The sequence below is a fragment of the Limanda limanda genome, chromosome 5, assembly GCF_963576545.1.
Source record: "Limanda limanda chromosome 5, fLimLim1.1, whole genome shotgun sequence".
Lineage (NCBI taxonomy): Eukaryota > Metazoa > Chordata > Actinopteri > Pleuronectiformes > Pleuronectidae > Limanda > Limanda limanda.
In genome coordinates, this window is record NC_083640.1 from 17,558,774 (window position 1) to 17,573,070 (window position 14,297).

The 14,297-nt window shown below is 39.9% G+C and overlaps 1 protein-coding gene across 1 annotated transcript in view; it reads left to right on the top strand.

Annotated features, from left to right (window-relative positions):
* grid2 (glutamate receptor, ionotropic, delta 2) overlaps window positions 1–14,297 on the top strand; it is a 436,646-nt gene that overhangs the window by 268,010 nt on the left and 154,339 nt on the right. The window contains exon 4 of the mRNA XM_061071705.1: window positions 1,326–1,531. Coding sequence (XP_060927688.1) covers window positions 1,326–1,531 — 206 coding nt within the window. The remainder of the gene's footprint in view (window positions 1–1,325; window positions 1,532–14,297) is intronic.

Below are 14,297 nucleotides of genomic sequence, written 5' to 3' on the forward strand. Positions count from 1 at the left end.
GTGGTTTGGCGAGTTAATTGAAAATCTTAACAGTGTCACAAGCTATATCTGCTCTCAGGATCCCAGTGGGAACATACATAAGGTTCAGTAAAACTACTCCTTATTTGGGCTTTGTCCTCAATGCACATAACAAAATATGCAGCACGAGCAGAGTTCCATAGGACTTTTTGGGCCCCAGGCTAATCATTATAAGCATATAGAGATTCTTAATTCTTCAACCAAACCTGTAAAATGAAGAGGTTTCTGGCAGACGACTAGCAAAAAAAAGTATTTTTAGAGACACACACACACATATAGAGGAGTAAAGCCTATAAGATAAGCATTTTAAAATGTGCCTCATTCACTAGTCTTAGTTCAGAGGACAGATGCTTCAAATTATTCTCTGTGTACTCAATGTTTTTCGGTCACTGAGGGACAGAAATCTCAATCATGAAGTTGTTTTTATTGAGATGAGTCGTCTTATCTTTGTCTAGACAGTCCTTGTGGGTCTGAATCGATCCATATTATTTGGGATTAGCTGTAGATGAAGCTGAATGTCATCACTGTAGCAGAGAGAGCAGTTTTAGATTATCAAATGATTTGACCGAGGAGAAGCTTGTACAGAAAAATACGGGCCTTAAATAGATGCTTGAGGAGAATTAACGAGAAATGTGAACTAAAAAGGCTAAGTGTGATTGGAAATATATGGCAAGAAATCTTTGCCACAATTATTTGAATTATATCCGCACTTGATTAATACATTCATCACAATCACGAATGAATACTTTGTGTCGAAATCTGAGCAGTACTCAATTTATAATTTCACTTTGAAAATTGTATAGGAGTTTATTTAAAACCCAACTTTATTCATCTTACGGATCTCACATCCAGATGGAAAACTTGCAAGCCAACAATTCAAAGGCTATAATGAAATTAATCTATTTCAGGATGTTGTTTAATTTCTCCATTACAATCAAACAAACAACTTAAACCATAATGTTTGTCTTTTGCTACTGATGTATATGCATCAATGCTCTCCATTAACGTCTGTGTGTGAAGGTGCACGTCTACAAAATAGTTCTTTATCTTCAAGTTTCTAGCTTTGTGCTGACAACACAAGCTGTGTCCCAGATAAACACAAAGGATACAATTCAAGTGATGCAAATGCACTGATAGCAAAGTATCACCTCCAGTAAAAGCTCATGAACTGAGATATTTACTGAACCTATTCATATAGAGAGATAACAAATCAGCTAGTGCAGAGATTACGTATAATATCTCTAAAGGAATTTGTGTGTGGAGCCAATTCTAAGGTCCCATTTGTATCTCCATCTGTCTTCCTCCAGATATCCGTGGTATCGAGGATTTCCTGGACCGGACCTCTCAGCAGGGAATGGACGTATCCCTGCAGAAGGTGGAATCTAATATCAACATGATGATCACAAGCCTGTTCAGAACAATGCGTGTGGACGAGCTGCATCGATACAGGGATACACTACGCAGAGCCGTGCTGTTCATGAGCCCAGCCACTGCCAAGGCTTTTATCACTGAGGTAAGGAAAGAAGGTTTTTTCATCCCACGTTTCTTTTTTCCAATCGATAATGTAAATGGAAAACACTGGTAACAGTAGTTCAAGCTTTGCTCACAGCCGCTTCTATAGAGATGTTAGACTGTTTTGTTGATCTGAAGACTTTGATACAGAAATAGAAAATAGTTGTGTAGGTCAGAACAGCTCCTCCTGGACGGAATCAATCAGGAATGGATTTTTTTTCTTCGTTTTTTGGTAAAACATCCAAAGGAGCATGTCCAGTGGGAGGCAGAAGCCATGGACTTTGTCGACGATGCCTGAATTCCTAGCAAACAGCAGAATCGCCTTTTATCAAGATTTAAATATTGTATCAAATGAATATGAATGTAAACTCAATTTACTACAGCTACACTACACTGTTGTTCACATCAGCATCTCTCCATTAGCGATACCTCTTATCCTTTAAGAGACATGGGGATACTGGAGCAAGTCCCAGCTGACATTAGGCGAGAGGCAGGTTACACCCTGAACGGCTCCCCAGCGTGTTGCAGGGATGTCATAAAAGCTGCTTTCAGACATGCACCAAACTCCCGATGATCTCCTGAAAATATCCCCAGTGGTTGTATGTGAGAATGCAAATGTCTGAGTCACTTGCTGCGGACGTTCTTTAGAGTTTATCCTTTCAGCCCCTTAGTAAAACTCTGGATAATGGCAAACGTATCTGAGAAGACATTTTTTAACATTCAAAATATTTGAAAGGCAAACCTCGCACCCAGAGTTTTTCTGTAGTTTATGTCTGAAAACTGTAAAAATAGAGACAAACAACCATTTTTCAATCACACCTATGTTATAACCTAACCCCAATCTGCATGTCTTTGGACTGTTGAAGGAAACTGGAGGAAAAACAATGCAGAAAACATGCAAACTCCACAAATATATCATCATTATACTCGCTTTCAAGTGTTATAGTATATTTCAAGCTTTCAAGGTATTCTGGAAGATTTATGCTTCACCGGGCCAAATATGTACTCATAATGTTCAGAGTCTCACATAGGTTTATATGGTCATCTCTGCAAATTATCCAGATCAGCTAAATAACTCCCTGAACATGTCATGGCCCTCACATACATTTACATAGGACACAGGCATTTATTCCTCAGATTCTCTCAGCTCCTCTCAGCTCCTCTTCCCCCCACGAGACCAGTATTTGTTCATAAATGCCACAGGATTAGATTTTACGAATCTCGTTAATCAAATCAAATGTCAGGAACCTTTTGTTTTATTCTCAGTGGAGCTCACCTCCTGCTACGTGATTGATCTGTCTTTTGAGATGGTCGCTGTGTCAGATGAGGCCGTCACAGAGTCATAAATTCGCACCTTTACTCAGCCTGAGACACGGTGCTTGTTACCATCTACACCCCCGTCTGTCCCTCTCTTTGTGTCTGTGGTCCAGTCAGTATTGATTTACCGTATATGGTCACAGACAAGGCATACAGCTCAACCTACTTAAATATATACATAATAAACCCCCTCGTGCTCTTTATCTCTGAGGAAGAAGACAATTAGGGTACTTTCTTGTGCTCTTAAACATAAATGATGTGGAGGTCATGGCTGATAGGAATAGGCTCCAGCATTAGTTATGAATTCATAATTTGGAGTGGTAGGATGGGCTTAATCCCGTGTGTCATGTCCTCATCTCAGTTTAATTAAAAGTGACCTCGGAAAGCGCAATCACAATCTAATTTGGTTGGAGGCGTAACTGCGAGGGGGTGGGGGGTGATAGATGGGGTGTTATTGTGTGTCTGTGAGTGCGTTAGTGTTTGTATTTGTGTGTAGTCTTATGGCCTTGTGAGTGTGGAGACACACTGGAGTGAGTACACCGCGCTGGCCACAGGACTATGACGGAGTGTTTCAAGGTTTCACACTCTTCGATCACACTGAGGAAATCTTAAACCTGGCTTAAAGTGATTTGTGACCACTGGAGAGCAGAGAGACACCGAAACAAACCCACTAACCAAAAGAATGGAAGTGAGAGCTTGTATCTCCGCCGAGGCCCAAGAGTCAAATTTTAAATCCAATCCATCCGCACCTAAATGCACACACGCATACAAATCAGTCTCCGATTTGTCTCATCAGAGATCTATGTATCATTTCTTTTCGAGATTTACAAAAATGCCCTTTGCCAAAAAATACAAAAAAAAATCCTGCATCCTTCCCCTGATCCAGACCTGCAACAGCATTTCACGGGTTCTTCCCTGATCCCTGCTGCATCCTTCCAAGTTCCATTTTAATCCTGCTAACAAACAAACAAGATGAAACAGATGAAAACATAACCTCCATGGCTTCAGGCTTTTGTTTAGGTGTTCGGTGAATAATCAAAACGCAGATTTTGTTATCCCATTAAAACTTTTTCCAAACTAAACTGCACGCTACATTAAATTCAGAGGGTTGTTGTTGAACCGTTGTGTCGACCTATAAAACACAGAGTGAGAAGCTGTTTTAATGTTTGCTCTTCGCTTTCCGCTTTCTCAGCAGCTAAGGTTGGTTATTGTCTTCATAAAACTATGGCAAAATAAAAAAAAGTGCATCAGACACACATTAAAAACAGTTTGAAAACAATACTGTGTGTTTCCTCTAACCACAATTTAGTGACAGGGTCAGTCTAAGTTGGATCCTCTCTGTCCCTTCACACTTGATTTACCTCACTGAGCCCCCTGAAACAAAGAGGGATGATTGGTTTGGAATAGAAAATAAAGCCTCTGATGAAATAAAGCTGTGCAAAGGCCCCCCGAAATATTCAGAAACCAATGATTGAATATACTGTTATTATCACTCATTCAGTTGTTTTATGAGATCTGATTCACAGTAGATGGGGAAAATTGGTTTAGCTATTACACAATATAAGAAGTGTCGGCCTCCATTTGAGTGTGTGAGCGGTAACAGAAAGAGTTTGTCTCTCCTTCGGGAAGGTTGACAAAGAAGTCTTTTAATCTAATTTAGTCAGACATCAAGTGGAGAGGGGTTTCTGAGATGAAGTGTCGGGAGACGCTAAAGATTGGTAGATAAGATTGATGATTGCATTTCTCCCTCCTTCTTTCTCTCTCTCTTTCTCTCTCCCTGGCAAGCTGGTGAGGAGGGGTAAAGGAAAGAGGGATGGATACAAGGACTAAGACGCAGGCTGGTGGAGGGACATGTGGGGACATACACACATTACTGGGACCCTGTTTTTTTTTCCTCTATCAGAGTTATTTGCGAGGTCATTTGTCACAGAGTGCACATCCCATCCAGATGCATTAGGGACTGATGGTAGATACCAACTGAGAGCTGTGCCAAAATTGTGTCAGTGGGTAGAAGGAAGTGAGACGGGGACATGAGATATATGGCAAAGAGTGATTAGAGGACAGAACACAATTGAGGAAATGCAAGGAGTTGCCTAAATGTTACTTTACTTAACACATTAACTAAGTAGGTTTTGTGTTTTAAACTTTAATTTGATTCAGATTTTTGAACAATAGTCTCCTTGCACAACTCTTATTTGTAAAGCTACTCTGATACTGTGTTCAGCCTCTGTAATTGCCCAAACTAAGTAGAGCAAAGTGAGATGCACTACACAGGGGACAAAATATTCTTCAGATGAACACAGAAGCAAATACAGGGGCAATGAGCTTTAAGCTAAATGTGGTGAGAAGCCCACTGGTTCTTATTCATTTGGCCATTGTGAAGTTTTGGGTTCAACCTTCACCATGTATAGGGAGGATTAGTTATGTAGTTAAATAAAGATGGACGTCATGTCATTAGTCTGTTGGATCACCTCTCTATCGTAGTGACTTACGTTTTAGTCTCTGTCCTTGCCTTCCTGTGCTTTGTGTGTTTTATATCCCTTTTGTAATGTGAGCCCAGCACAAAAAAAGGCCAGCTCAACATCTGCTGGATTCTCATTAGAATGTCTTCCACCATGCGTTTTACCACACAAGCACACCGATCTATTCTCATAACCAAGAGGCCATTCAGCTTCCTGCATTATTTAACATTTCCCTGCTTGGCTTTTTTCAGTCGAGTGCACGTGGGTGAATGTACCAGTCACTGCCAACAAGGCATCTTGCCGGTACATCTCTCTATTCCACCCACTGCATGTAGACAGAGTATCAAAGTAGGTTTCTTGCCTTGGGACCACTGTCTTATTAAAAATATTACTTGTCATGAGTTATGGACGTCTTTCCTGGCTTTAGTCAGCTCTTAAAGGCCCGATACCATAATGCATTCAAGAAGATAGATATCTTTACAGTTGTTGCTATGGCATTTTCTCATGGATGAAAAATGTCTGTAATGCTCGGTTACTAAAACATGAGGCAATAAAAACGGAGACCATGTGATGTAACATGATATATAATCCTATAATATAGGTCATAATAAAGTCATATATATGCATAATCTAACCATTAATTATGTATCAATCCCACACATGGTGACAATGATCTTTCTGCAGTATGGATATATGGTTAAAGTAGATTACGCCATTAACCAGTGTAACCTGAAGTGTTTATAACGAGGTTAAACTAAGAGAATACATGACTGATCAGCCTTTTCATATGAATCTGGAGGAAACCTGATTTCATTGGTATCTTTAGGATGCTGATATGAAAAAGGAAAACACTGTCTATCTGCCTTCCACACGCTGTTGTTCTGAAGCCACTTCTTGGCAAAGGTAGCATGAAATAATGAGCCAATGAATATTATATAAATTGAAGTATTAGTATTTGGAAAATAGACAACATTACCCTGAGTCAAAATGTATTCAGGCCGAATTAGTATTCTGTTTCACATTATCTGTCACACACATACGCACATAGGCGTCATATTATATATGCAAAGAAGTGGAAAACATGAATTTTGCCATTTGATCTCAAAACTGTTAAAATTTTAAAACGATGTCATTTTGGGACTGTTTTCTCTTTAACTGACATTTCTCACTTGAAGGACCATCAAACGGGTCAGAGATTATTCCAGAGATGACAGATGTCGCAAATGAAACATGAAGGAAAATATTCTGGATAAGACACATTAAATAATGTATTCCCTCAATATAACTGCATCCACTTCAAAAGTTTTGGCCCTAGTGAAGCTTGATAATCGCTGTCTGACTCACAGATCGAGAAATAACAGGGACATGGTCAAGAGCTGGCACTAGACCTAACCCCAACAACAATATGACCCCAACATAGTGTGTGTGTGTGTGTGTGTGTGTGTGTATGTATGTGTGTGTGTGTGTGTGTGTATGTGTGTGTGTGTGTGTGTGTGTGTGTGTGTGTGTGTGTGTGTGTGTGTGTGTGTGTGTGTGTGTGTGTGTGTGTGTGTGTGTGTGTGTGTGTGTGTGTGAGAGATCTGGTTATTACTCATGTTGTGTAGTTTGGACCTAAAATTGTCTTCAGTTTGCAGGAAACAAAAGTAAATCCATGCAATGTCCTCTAAAGCCAAGGAGAAACAGTGGTGTGTGTGTGTGTGTGAGTGTGTGTGTTTGTATATGTGTGTGTGATAATGTAAAGAAATGTGGTCTTGGAGACACCTTCTGTCGTGGTTGGAGGCTGTTTTCAGGTACTTACACATCTGTCACCATAACGGCATCAAAACTGTGCAAAATAGAGTCGCTAAACTTTACAGGTGTGTAACTGACGACAAAATTTAAAAATGGGTTTAGTCCGACCCCTGATTACTGAGTATTAACATTGAAATGACTTCTAAGTTCTCAGGTCAGTTCAAATAGAAATGCTTTTAAAGAAACTGTTATATATGCTCCTCTCTTCTGCGGTCTGGAATGGCCTGAAGAAAACGCATTTGGAACAGCAGGAAGTTACTTTACTCAGTGGGTGAAATGCTGTTGTTATGGTCAGGGTGGGTGGCTGTGCTGCGAGGTGTGTGTTAAAAAGTTGGTGAGCTGTTGTCATAGCTTCAGGAGTACATTTTATTTCTGCTGTAACGCTATTTTCACCGCTATCTATCTATGTTTTTATTCTAATCAGTTGCACACAACCAGGTACTGAACACAGCGCAGGGATCGCCACGTTAAAGTCTGAGAAAACCCGATAAAGTCTCTGGAACAATCTGCCGAACCTACCAGAGAGTCATACAAACACAAGCAATTTGGAGTTACACATGTCAGTCTGCAGACATTTAACCAGCAACCAGCAGAATGTGCTGACTTTGAAACAGGGCTGACTTTCAAATATTTGATCTCTGAGTGTTCAAAGCTACAGGGAGAGATCGCATATCTAATGCATGACTTACAGATGCTTCGGTCACGAGTGAAAATCAGAGCGAAGGAGATGAAATTGCATGCTAAACCTAACGGATGAATTCAAAGAGAATCCCAATGCAAGGATTGACACAGAGGGTAGTTGTTTAGAATAATTTATTCTTCGTTATTTGATGGGATGAGAGATGCAGCTTCACACTCCATCCTATTCAGTGAAGACAGACTCCAGTAATTGAGCAATTTCACAGTTGTTACTACTGTACATGAGAATTTGGCATTCCGAATGGGTGTGTGGGTGCTGTGCGACTGATTGTCCCCTTCGCTTTTCATATAAACATGTACTTTCCACATTTTGAGTTTTGCAAAATAATCCAAACCTTTCACAGGTTTCACTAAAGGAATCAAGAAATTCAAGCTATTATTGTAGTTTTTCAAAATATTGTACTGAGCGTTAAGTCAGGCAATAGAACTAGGCAGTGAATTAGGAGAACGAGAGAATGGCCGACTCAAAGAGGAGGAGACACCGGTGGGAGTTTGGGCCGGCGAGTTTAATACAGAGTTTTTTGATTACACATTTCACAATCATCTTCAGTTCTGCTGATTTCTGCTGCAGTGCGATGCCAGAAGGCAATTGTCTCCCACATTTACATCGACTCTGATTCAATGAACTCAACGCAGATGAGATGGGGAGACATACAATTGGTCAATTTAAATCAATGGCCATCATCGCTTATAGACACCGAACACAAGAGTAATTACTCACGGCGACGGGCTGTAACAACCACAATATAACATGAAACGTAAACAAACAAACAGGTATCATTATACAGCAAACAGCCATGACTATCATACAGAAAATAATAATAAGGATGCAATGGGGAAACATATTCTCCTTGACTTTGATAGAACAGAACAAAGTGCCATACTTGTATTGTTAGGCTAGAAAAATGCATTTCGTTATGGCTGAAATTTGTCCTGTGCAGATTTGTCTCTTGCTACAAATCTGAATTCAGTATAATTCATTCTCAACAATCATCCCAGACGGGTCTGGATTTGCAGGCACGTACTGCCAGTGGAGCCTTAAATCAGATGTTGTGATGCTGCCCTGCTTCACTGCCAATGATGAATATGTATTTTCTCATCAACACCCTGTGCATGAATTTTTCACGATTTCTAATGAATTGCCTCTCGTTCATTTTTGGTCCAAAGAGCCATTAAATATGTAATTGTGAGAGAAAATGTGGCCTGTCAATTACAGTCGAGAGGGGATTTCTGCAGGATACATACTGCATATATCATATTATATTATTTTATAATAAAAGAATCTGGGATATAATAAACAAACAGTTTTAATAGAATCCACTCATCTTATTTAAAAGTCTGTGTTATATAACTCATAATATTCTGTCTTTCTCTTGTATATCTGCGTCTTGTATCCGTCTGTTCTACGGTTGATTTACGTTGATGGGGATTTATGATCTGGCTGACTTAATTGTTAATCAGGCTGAGTACGCTCACACGGAGAATGACTGCGTCAAAGGACTATTTGATTAAATGTCAATGTCTTTTAAAATGAACAGAAATTGGAGAAAATCCAACATGGAGATATATGACAGGAGTTCGATATTCAATATGCTCTCATTCACCGTGCTTCCTCTTTTACTTACTGACATGTAAAGGCCAATATCTCAGTCTGACATCAACTGAACTTTTCCCCCTCTCAGCTGTAGAGAGCAGTGGGTTAGCCAGGTGTGGTCAGAATTAATTGAAAGGTATAAAATGAGAGTGATTTACATGTTGGCGTGTGTGTGTGGGGGGGGGGAGGGGGTTTGACTGAGTCCTTTGACTTACTGAGGTTTCCTTCATTTGGATTTGCACCCCCAAACACAATTGGGCATCTCTCCTGTGATGTGTTTGCTTTGGCGATGGAGCATGAGGAACATATACTGACCTTTGTGGGACAGTTCAAGAGATATATGGAGGAGAGGAAGTGAAATGGAGAGGAGGACTTCATGATAGAATGACAGATGGGGAGAAGGTGGACAGGAGAGAACTGAGGTCAAGGCGATGACAAAGTTTAGAGGTTAGGTAATGTAAAGGTAAAGAAGGTTAGTAGCTGTGTGACATCACAAACTTAGTCGGCTCTTTCTAAGCCACAGTTTCTAAACACAAGCCCTGTGCATTGCTCTAAGGATTGAGTGCTTTTACTTTCACAGTATTCACTTACCACCTAGACCTTGTAATAAATAGCAGACACAAGAATTTCACTTTCTATAATATGGGGTCTTTAATGCTCACATGCATGGCCCGGATTTTTACGACTCTGGAATTTGTGTGTTCCTTATTAGAGGTCAGTGTGAAAGTGATTCAGATGGGCAAGGTGAAATGGCAGGATAGATAAAGGGTAACATAAATGGATGATTTAAGTGTGAAGGGTGAACATGTGAAGAGCAAATTAATAGAAAACGTAAAGAGAAGTGGTGAGGGGGGGAAGCAGAAGGGCACTCAAGCATTTATGTACAGAAAATAGACGGGATTGAAATGCGATTTCTCTCTAATCCCCGGTGTAAACACATAAATCAGCAAAACACAGAAGTATGCAAAATATGAGGTACTCAACAAAAATAAGGCAACGTAGTACACAGTCAAAAGGCACAGGGTAGATATAAGATGTGAGTAGTGCAGATGTGAGATGGTCGCTGTAACAGATTAGGCGATCACAGAGTCATAAATTCTTACTCTCACTTAGCCTGAGAGACATTGCAGACTACATTTAATCATCTACCACTCTCACAGGTCCACTTGTACCCTGTCACTCAAAAATCTGCATTACTAAACCATAAAGTAACCAACACATCACATACTGCTGAAATCTCTCTGCACCCTGCTTTAATTTAAAATGCATTAGGCCTTGTTTAAAGCGAAGGGACAGACCTGCACATATCGTTGAAGATGAGCATTAGGAAGGACAGCCTCTTATTAGTGCCGCCTATAAACAACCTGACAGCACCAACAACACATTTCTAGTAAGAATTTGTTCACTGTCTTTATGCAGTGAAGCTGAACCCTGTCTCTGTGAGTATGAAGGTGATACCCCAATGACTGGACCTGATTTCACTCAAACAAAAGACAATATAATATCACTTTGACAGAATGTGTCATTGGAGTTGTCAAACCTTGCAAGAAAAAATAAAATTCTGACTCACATACTCACCCATAGAACAGCGACAGCTAGCTGCAAGTCGCTGACGTAACGTGAAGCAACTGTGTTCATTGTGTTGCTTACAGGCGCTCGAACATGCAGACTGGAGGAACTGGGGATCAAACTGTCACTACTGGGTTCAGTTGACACCTTTGTGCCAGCGCAGAGGCACAGCTGTCCTCACACCTTTTGCAGCTTTATTATCTGAACTCAATCCAACCAACACAATTCTTTTTTTGCTATGGGGTCCATCTATCTCTGAGGAGGTGTCACCCATGTTGTGCTGCATGTGAATATTTGTATTCAGACCACACACACAAACACACACACTTGCTCTCTTCGTAAGAGAGACAGATTTCTCTACCCACCATTTTCCAGCGCAGTTAAAAGGGCACTTCAGGGGCTTGGCTGTAGTTCTCTCCTTGAACTTTATCACCAGACAGAGATGGCATTAGGTTCTCATCTCAACAAACAGGATGTGTGTATATGTGTGTTGCCTGTGATGCGCAATGACATTAAGGTTTTTATCTGCACATGGAGGTGGAAGCACAATGATTATGGAGCATTACTGTTAAAGGACTGAAAGGTTGGTCATTTGTGTGTGTGTGTGTGTGTGTGTGTGTGTGTGTGTTTGTGTGTGTTTGTGTGTGTGTGTGAAGAGCCCCAAAGGTTAGCACTATTGACTGCCACCAGTACAGCCACTAATGGGGATGTCAGTAAGTACTTTAGAGATGATACAGATTTGTGTGTGTGTGTGAAAGCTTCCATCACATTTCTTGCTCCAATGTGCTTATCTGTTGTTTTTGTGTCTCGCCTCTCTCCTGTTTCCCTGCTGCACACACACACACACACACACACACACACACACACACACACACACACACACACACACACACAGGTACTTTACCTCACCAACACACTTTCAATGCACCCGATGCCCTACAAGCATCCTTCAGATCGCTACTTTTCCACTATATTTCCATCTCCATGAATTTATCTTGACTTTTTAAAATGTATATCTCCTATGACACACACACACAAGCAACCTGAACTCTTCTAGATCACCTCTCCATATTATTCGCTTTTTTGTTCTTACACTGCCGTGATATGCATGATTTGTCAGGATGTTAGTTAGTAGTTAGTCAGGATTATTATGCTTATTTCAAGTTTTTGTGTAAATGAAAGAAACATCACATTAATGTTGTGGGGACTGTTCGGTTTCTCGACGCAGTTTAAGGTCTTGAAAACCTTTAGTTCATTCATCTTTTTGCCAGGGATATATGAAGCACTTTGTAAACCTTGTTTAGACAAGTGCTATACACATAAATGCATCATTATTTACATTATAATTATTATTATTAATATTATTATTATTATTATTATTATTATTATTATTATTATTATTATTATTATTATTATTATTATTATTATTATTATTATTATTATTATTATGACAATTATCAGGGTAAGTCAATCAGAGGCAGTGAAGGGTGGGTTATACTTTAATTTTATCATCCTGGCAGCTATCACTATTGCCTGCTGCTCACCTGTCATTTTGTTCTACCTCAGTAATAGCACAGAAAGTGTGGCTTCTTTTGGAATATTCAATTAATGGAATTACAGGAAAGATTCAGCAAACTTCTCTAATAGTTTTTTCTTGTGGGACTACAAACAGCCTTGTGATGCTGAGTCAGTGCTGTTAGCCGGACGCTAAAGTACGTGCCGATCCCCAGTCGAAGAGGATCTACAGTCTTTAAGCCAGTGTTGATAGTGAAATTAGCTTATTCTCTTTGGCTAATGTTGATTTCATTATAAGCCTTGCTCACTTAAATCAAGGAGCAGCAGTTAGTAGTTTTACATGTCACCGTCGATAACGCCAAGCATTTAGCCATAGTTGAATTGGAGCGCTTAAAAAAAGGACAGCATAGATTAAGAGTATATCCACTTCTCCTGGCAGCCCCACTACACACAAACACACACCAACACACACCTGTACATCTGTTTTAATTCCTCATGTGTTGGTCTCAATACACGGCACAGATCATTATATCAAATGATGACACACACCTACAAACACAACAAAACCATGCGTTATTCACGAGATGGGTAACAGAGGCCAGTGTGTGTGTCTGGAGGGAAACAATTGAGTAAATGGGATGAAAAAATTAAACGCTTTTCCTTCCATCCTCCTATCCCTTCCTCTATTTCAACTGCTTGGATTATGGAACGCAATTTGGGCTGTTGCATCCTCTGGTAATTTTAGTACTCAATTCCTAATAGGATTTGTGCTATTGAAGATGTATTAGATGTGAAATTGGAATTGTCTCACATGAAGGAGAAGGAGATCGGAAAGGGGGGAGGAAAGAGAAAAGAAAGAGGGAAACAGTTGAAGCACAGTGAAATCAGAAATGAAAAAGTGCAGGCGGACAATGTGCGCAATGAAGAACAACAAATGGGAGATGATCGTGGATCTGCGACCCAGGGAAAAGAAACCCATAAAAGCATCGGATGGTTCAATTGAAGCCACGGAGTTCCTGTAAGTACAGCCGACAATAAAACAAGAGTCTGTCTTTTCCAAAAGCCTCTTACACTGTATGGCTGGATGGCCACAAACAGCATAGTGGCTTTTTAAGAGGAGCGTCTGACATCTTCACTCCAGTGGAATTCAATCTGTGTTTGTTTTTAATTCTTGGAAAGAGCAGCTCATATTGTCAACCTGTAAATACAGATATCTGAACAGTCAAAATACAAGGGAATGAGTTGAGCCCCGTGTTCAGTAATTGAAAGATGTGGTCTTGTGATTACAAACATTTTTATTTTTGCAGAGCCTGACCAATAAAGGACATATCAGTATTTGCCAATGCCAAAACTGCCACAATATTAAAATTGATGAAATTGGGTCATTTTGTAGTTTGTCCATTCACAATTTTTTATTCTTCAGATGTTGACAATTATCAATACAAAGTTTAAATAGAAAAATTTGCATTCATGCTTACATTTCATTTCTTTGTTATAAGGATTTTATGACAGTATCTTAGGAAACAACTTTATGGAATACATCAGTAGTTGACATTTTCTAATCTCCAAATCTGTATCTGCACCAGTCCCAGGAATTCCATATCTTCCGGGGTCTGGTTATAAAACAATGCCATTTTCTGTCCGCTCTCCAGATGTTGTAGGTTCATAACTCTGAGGATGGAAATTTGTCTGTAACCCCTGTGAGATACATCCGGACCATTCAGCCACAAACACTCAAGAACAGAGACTCTGTTGGTCAATGTGCAAAGCGGTGTTTTACAAAAAGATGTCTTCTGTTGTGAAACTCCAGAAGCCAGGAT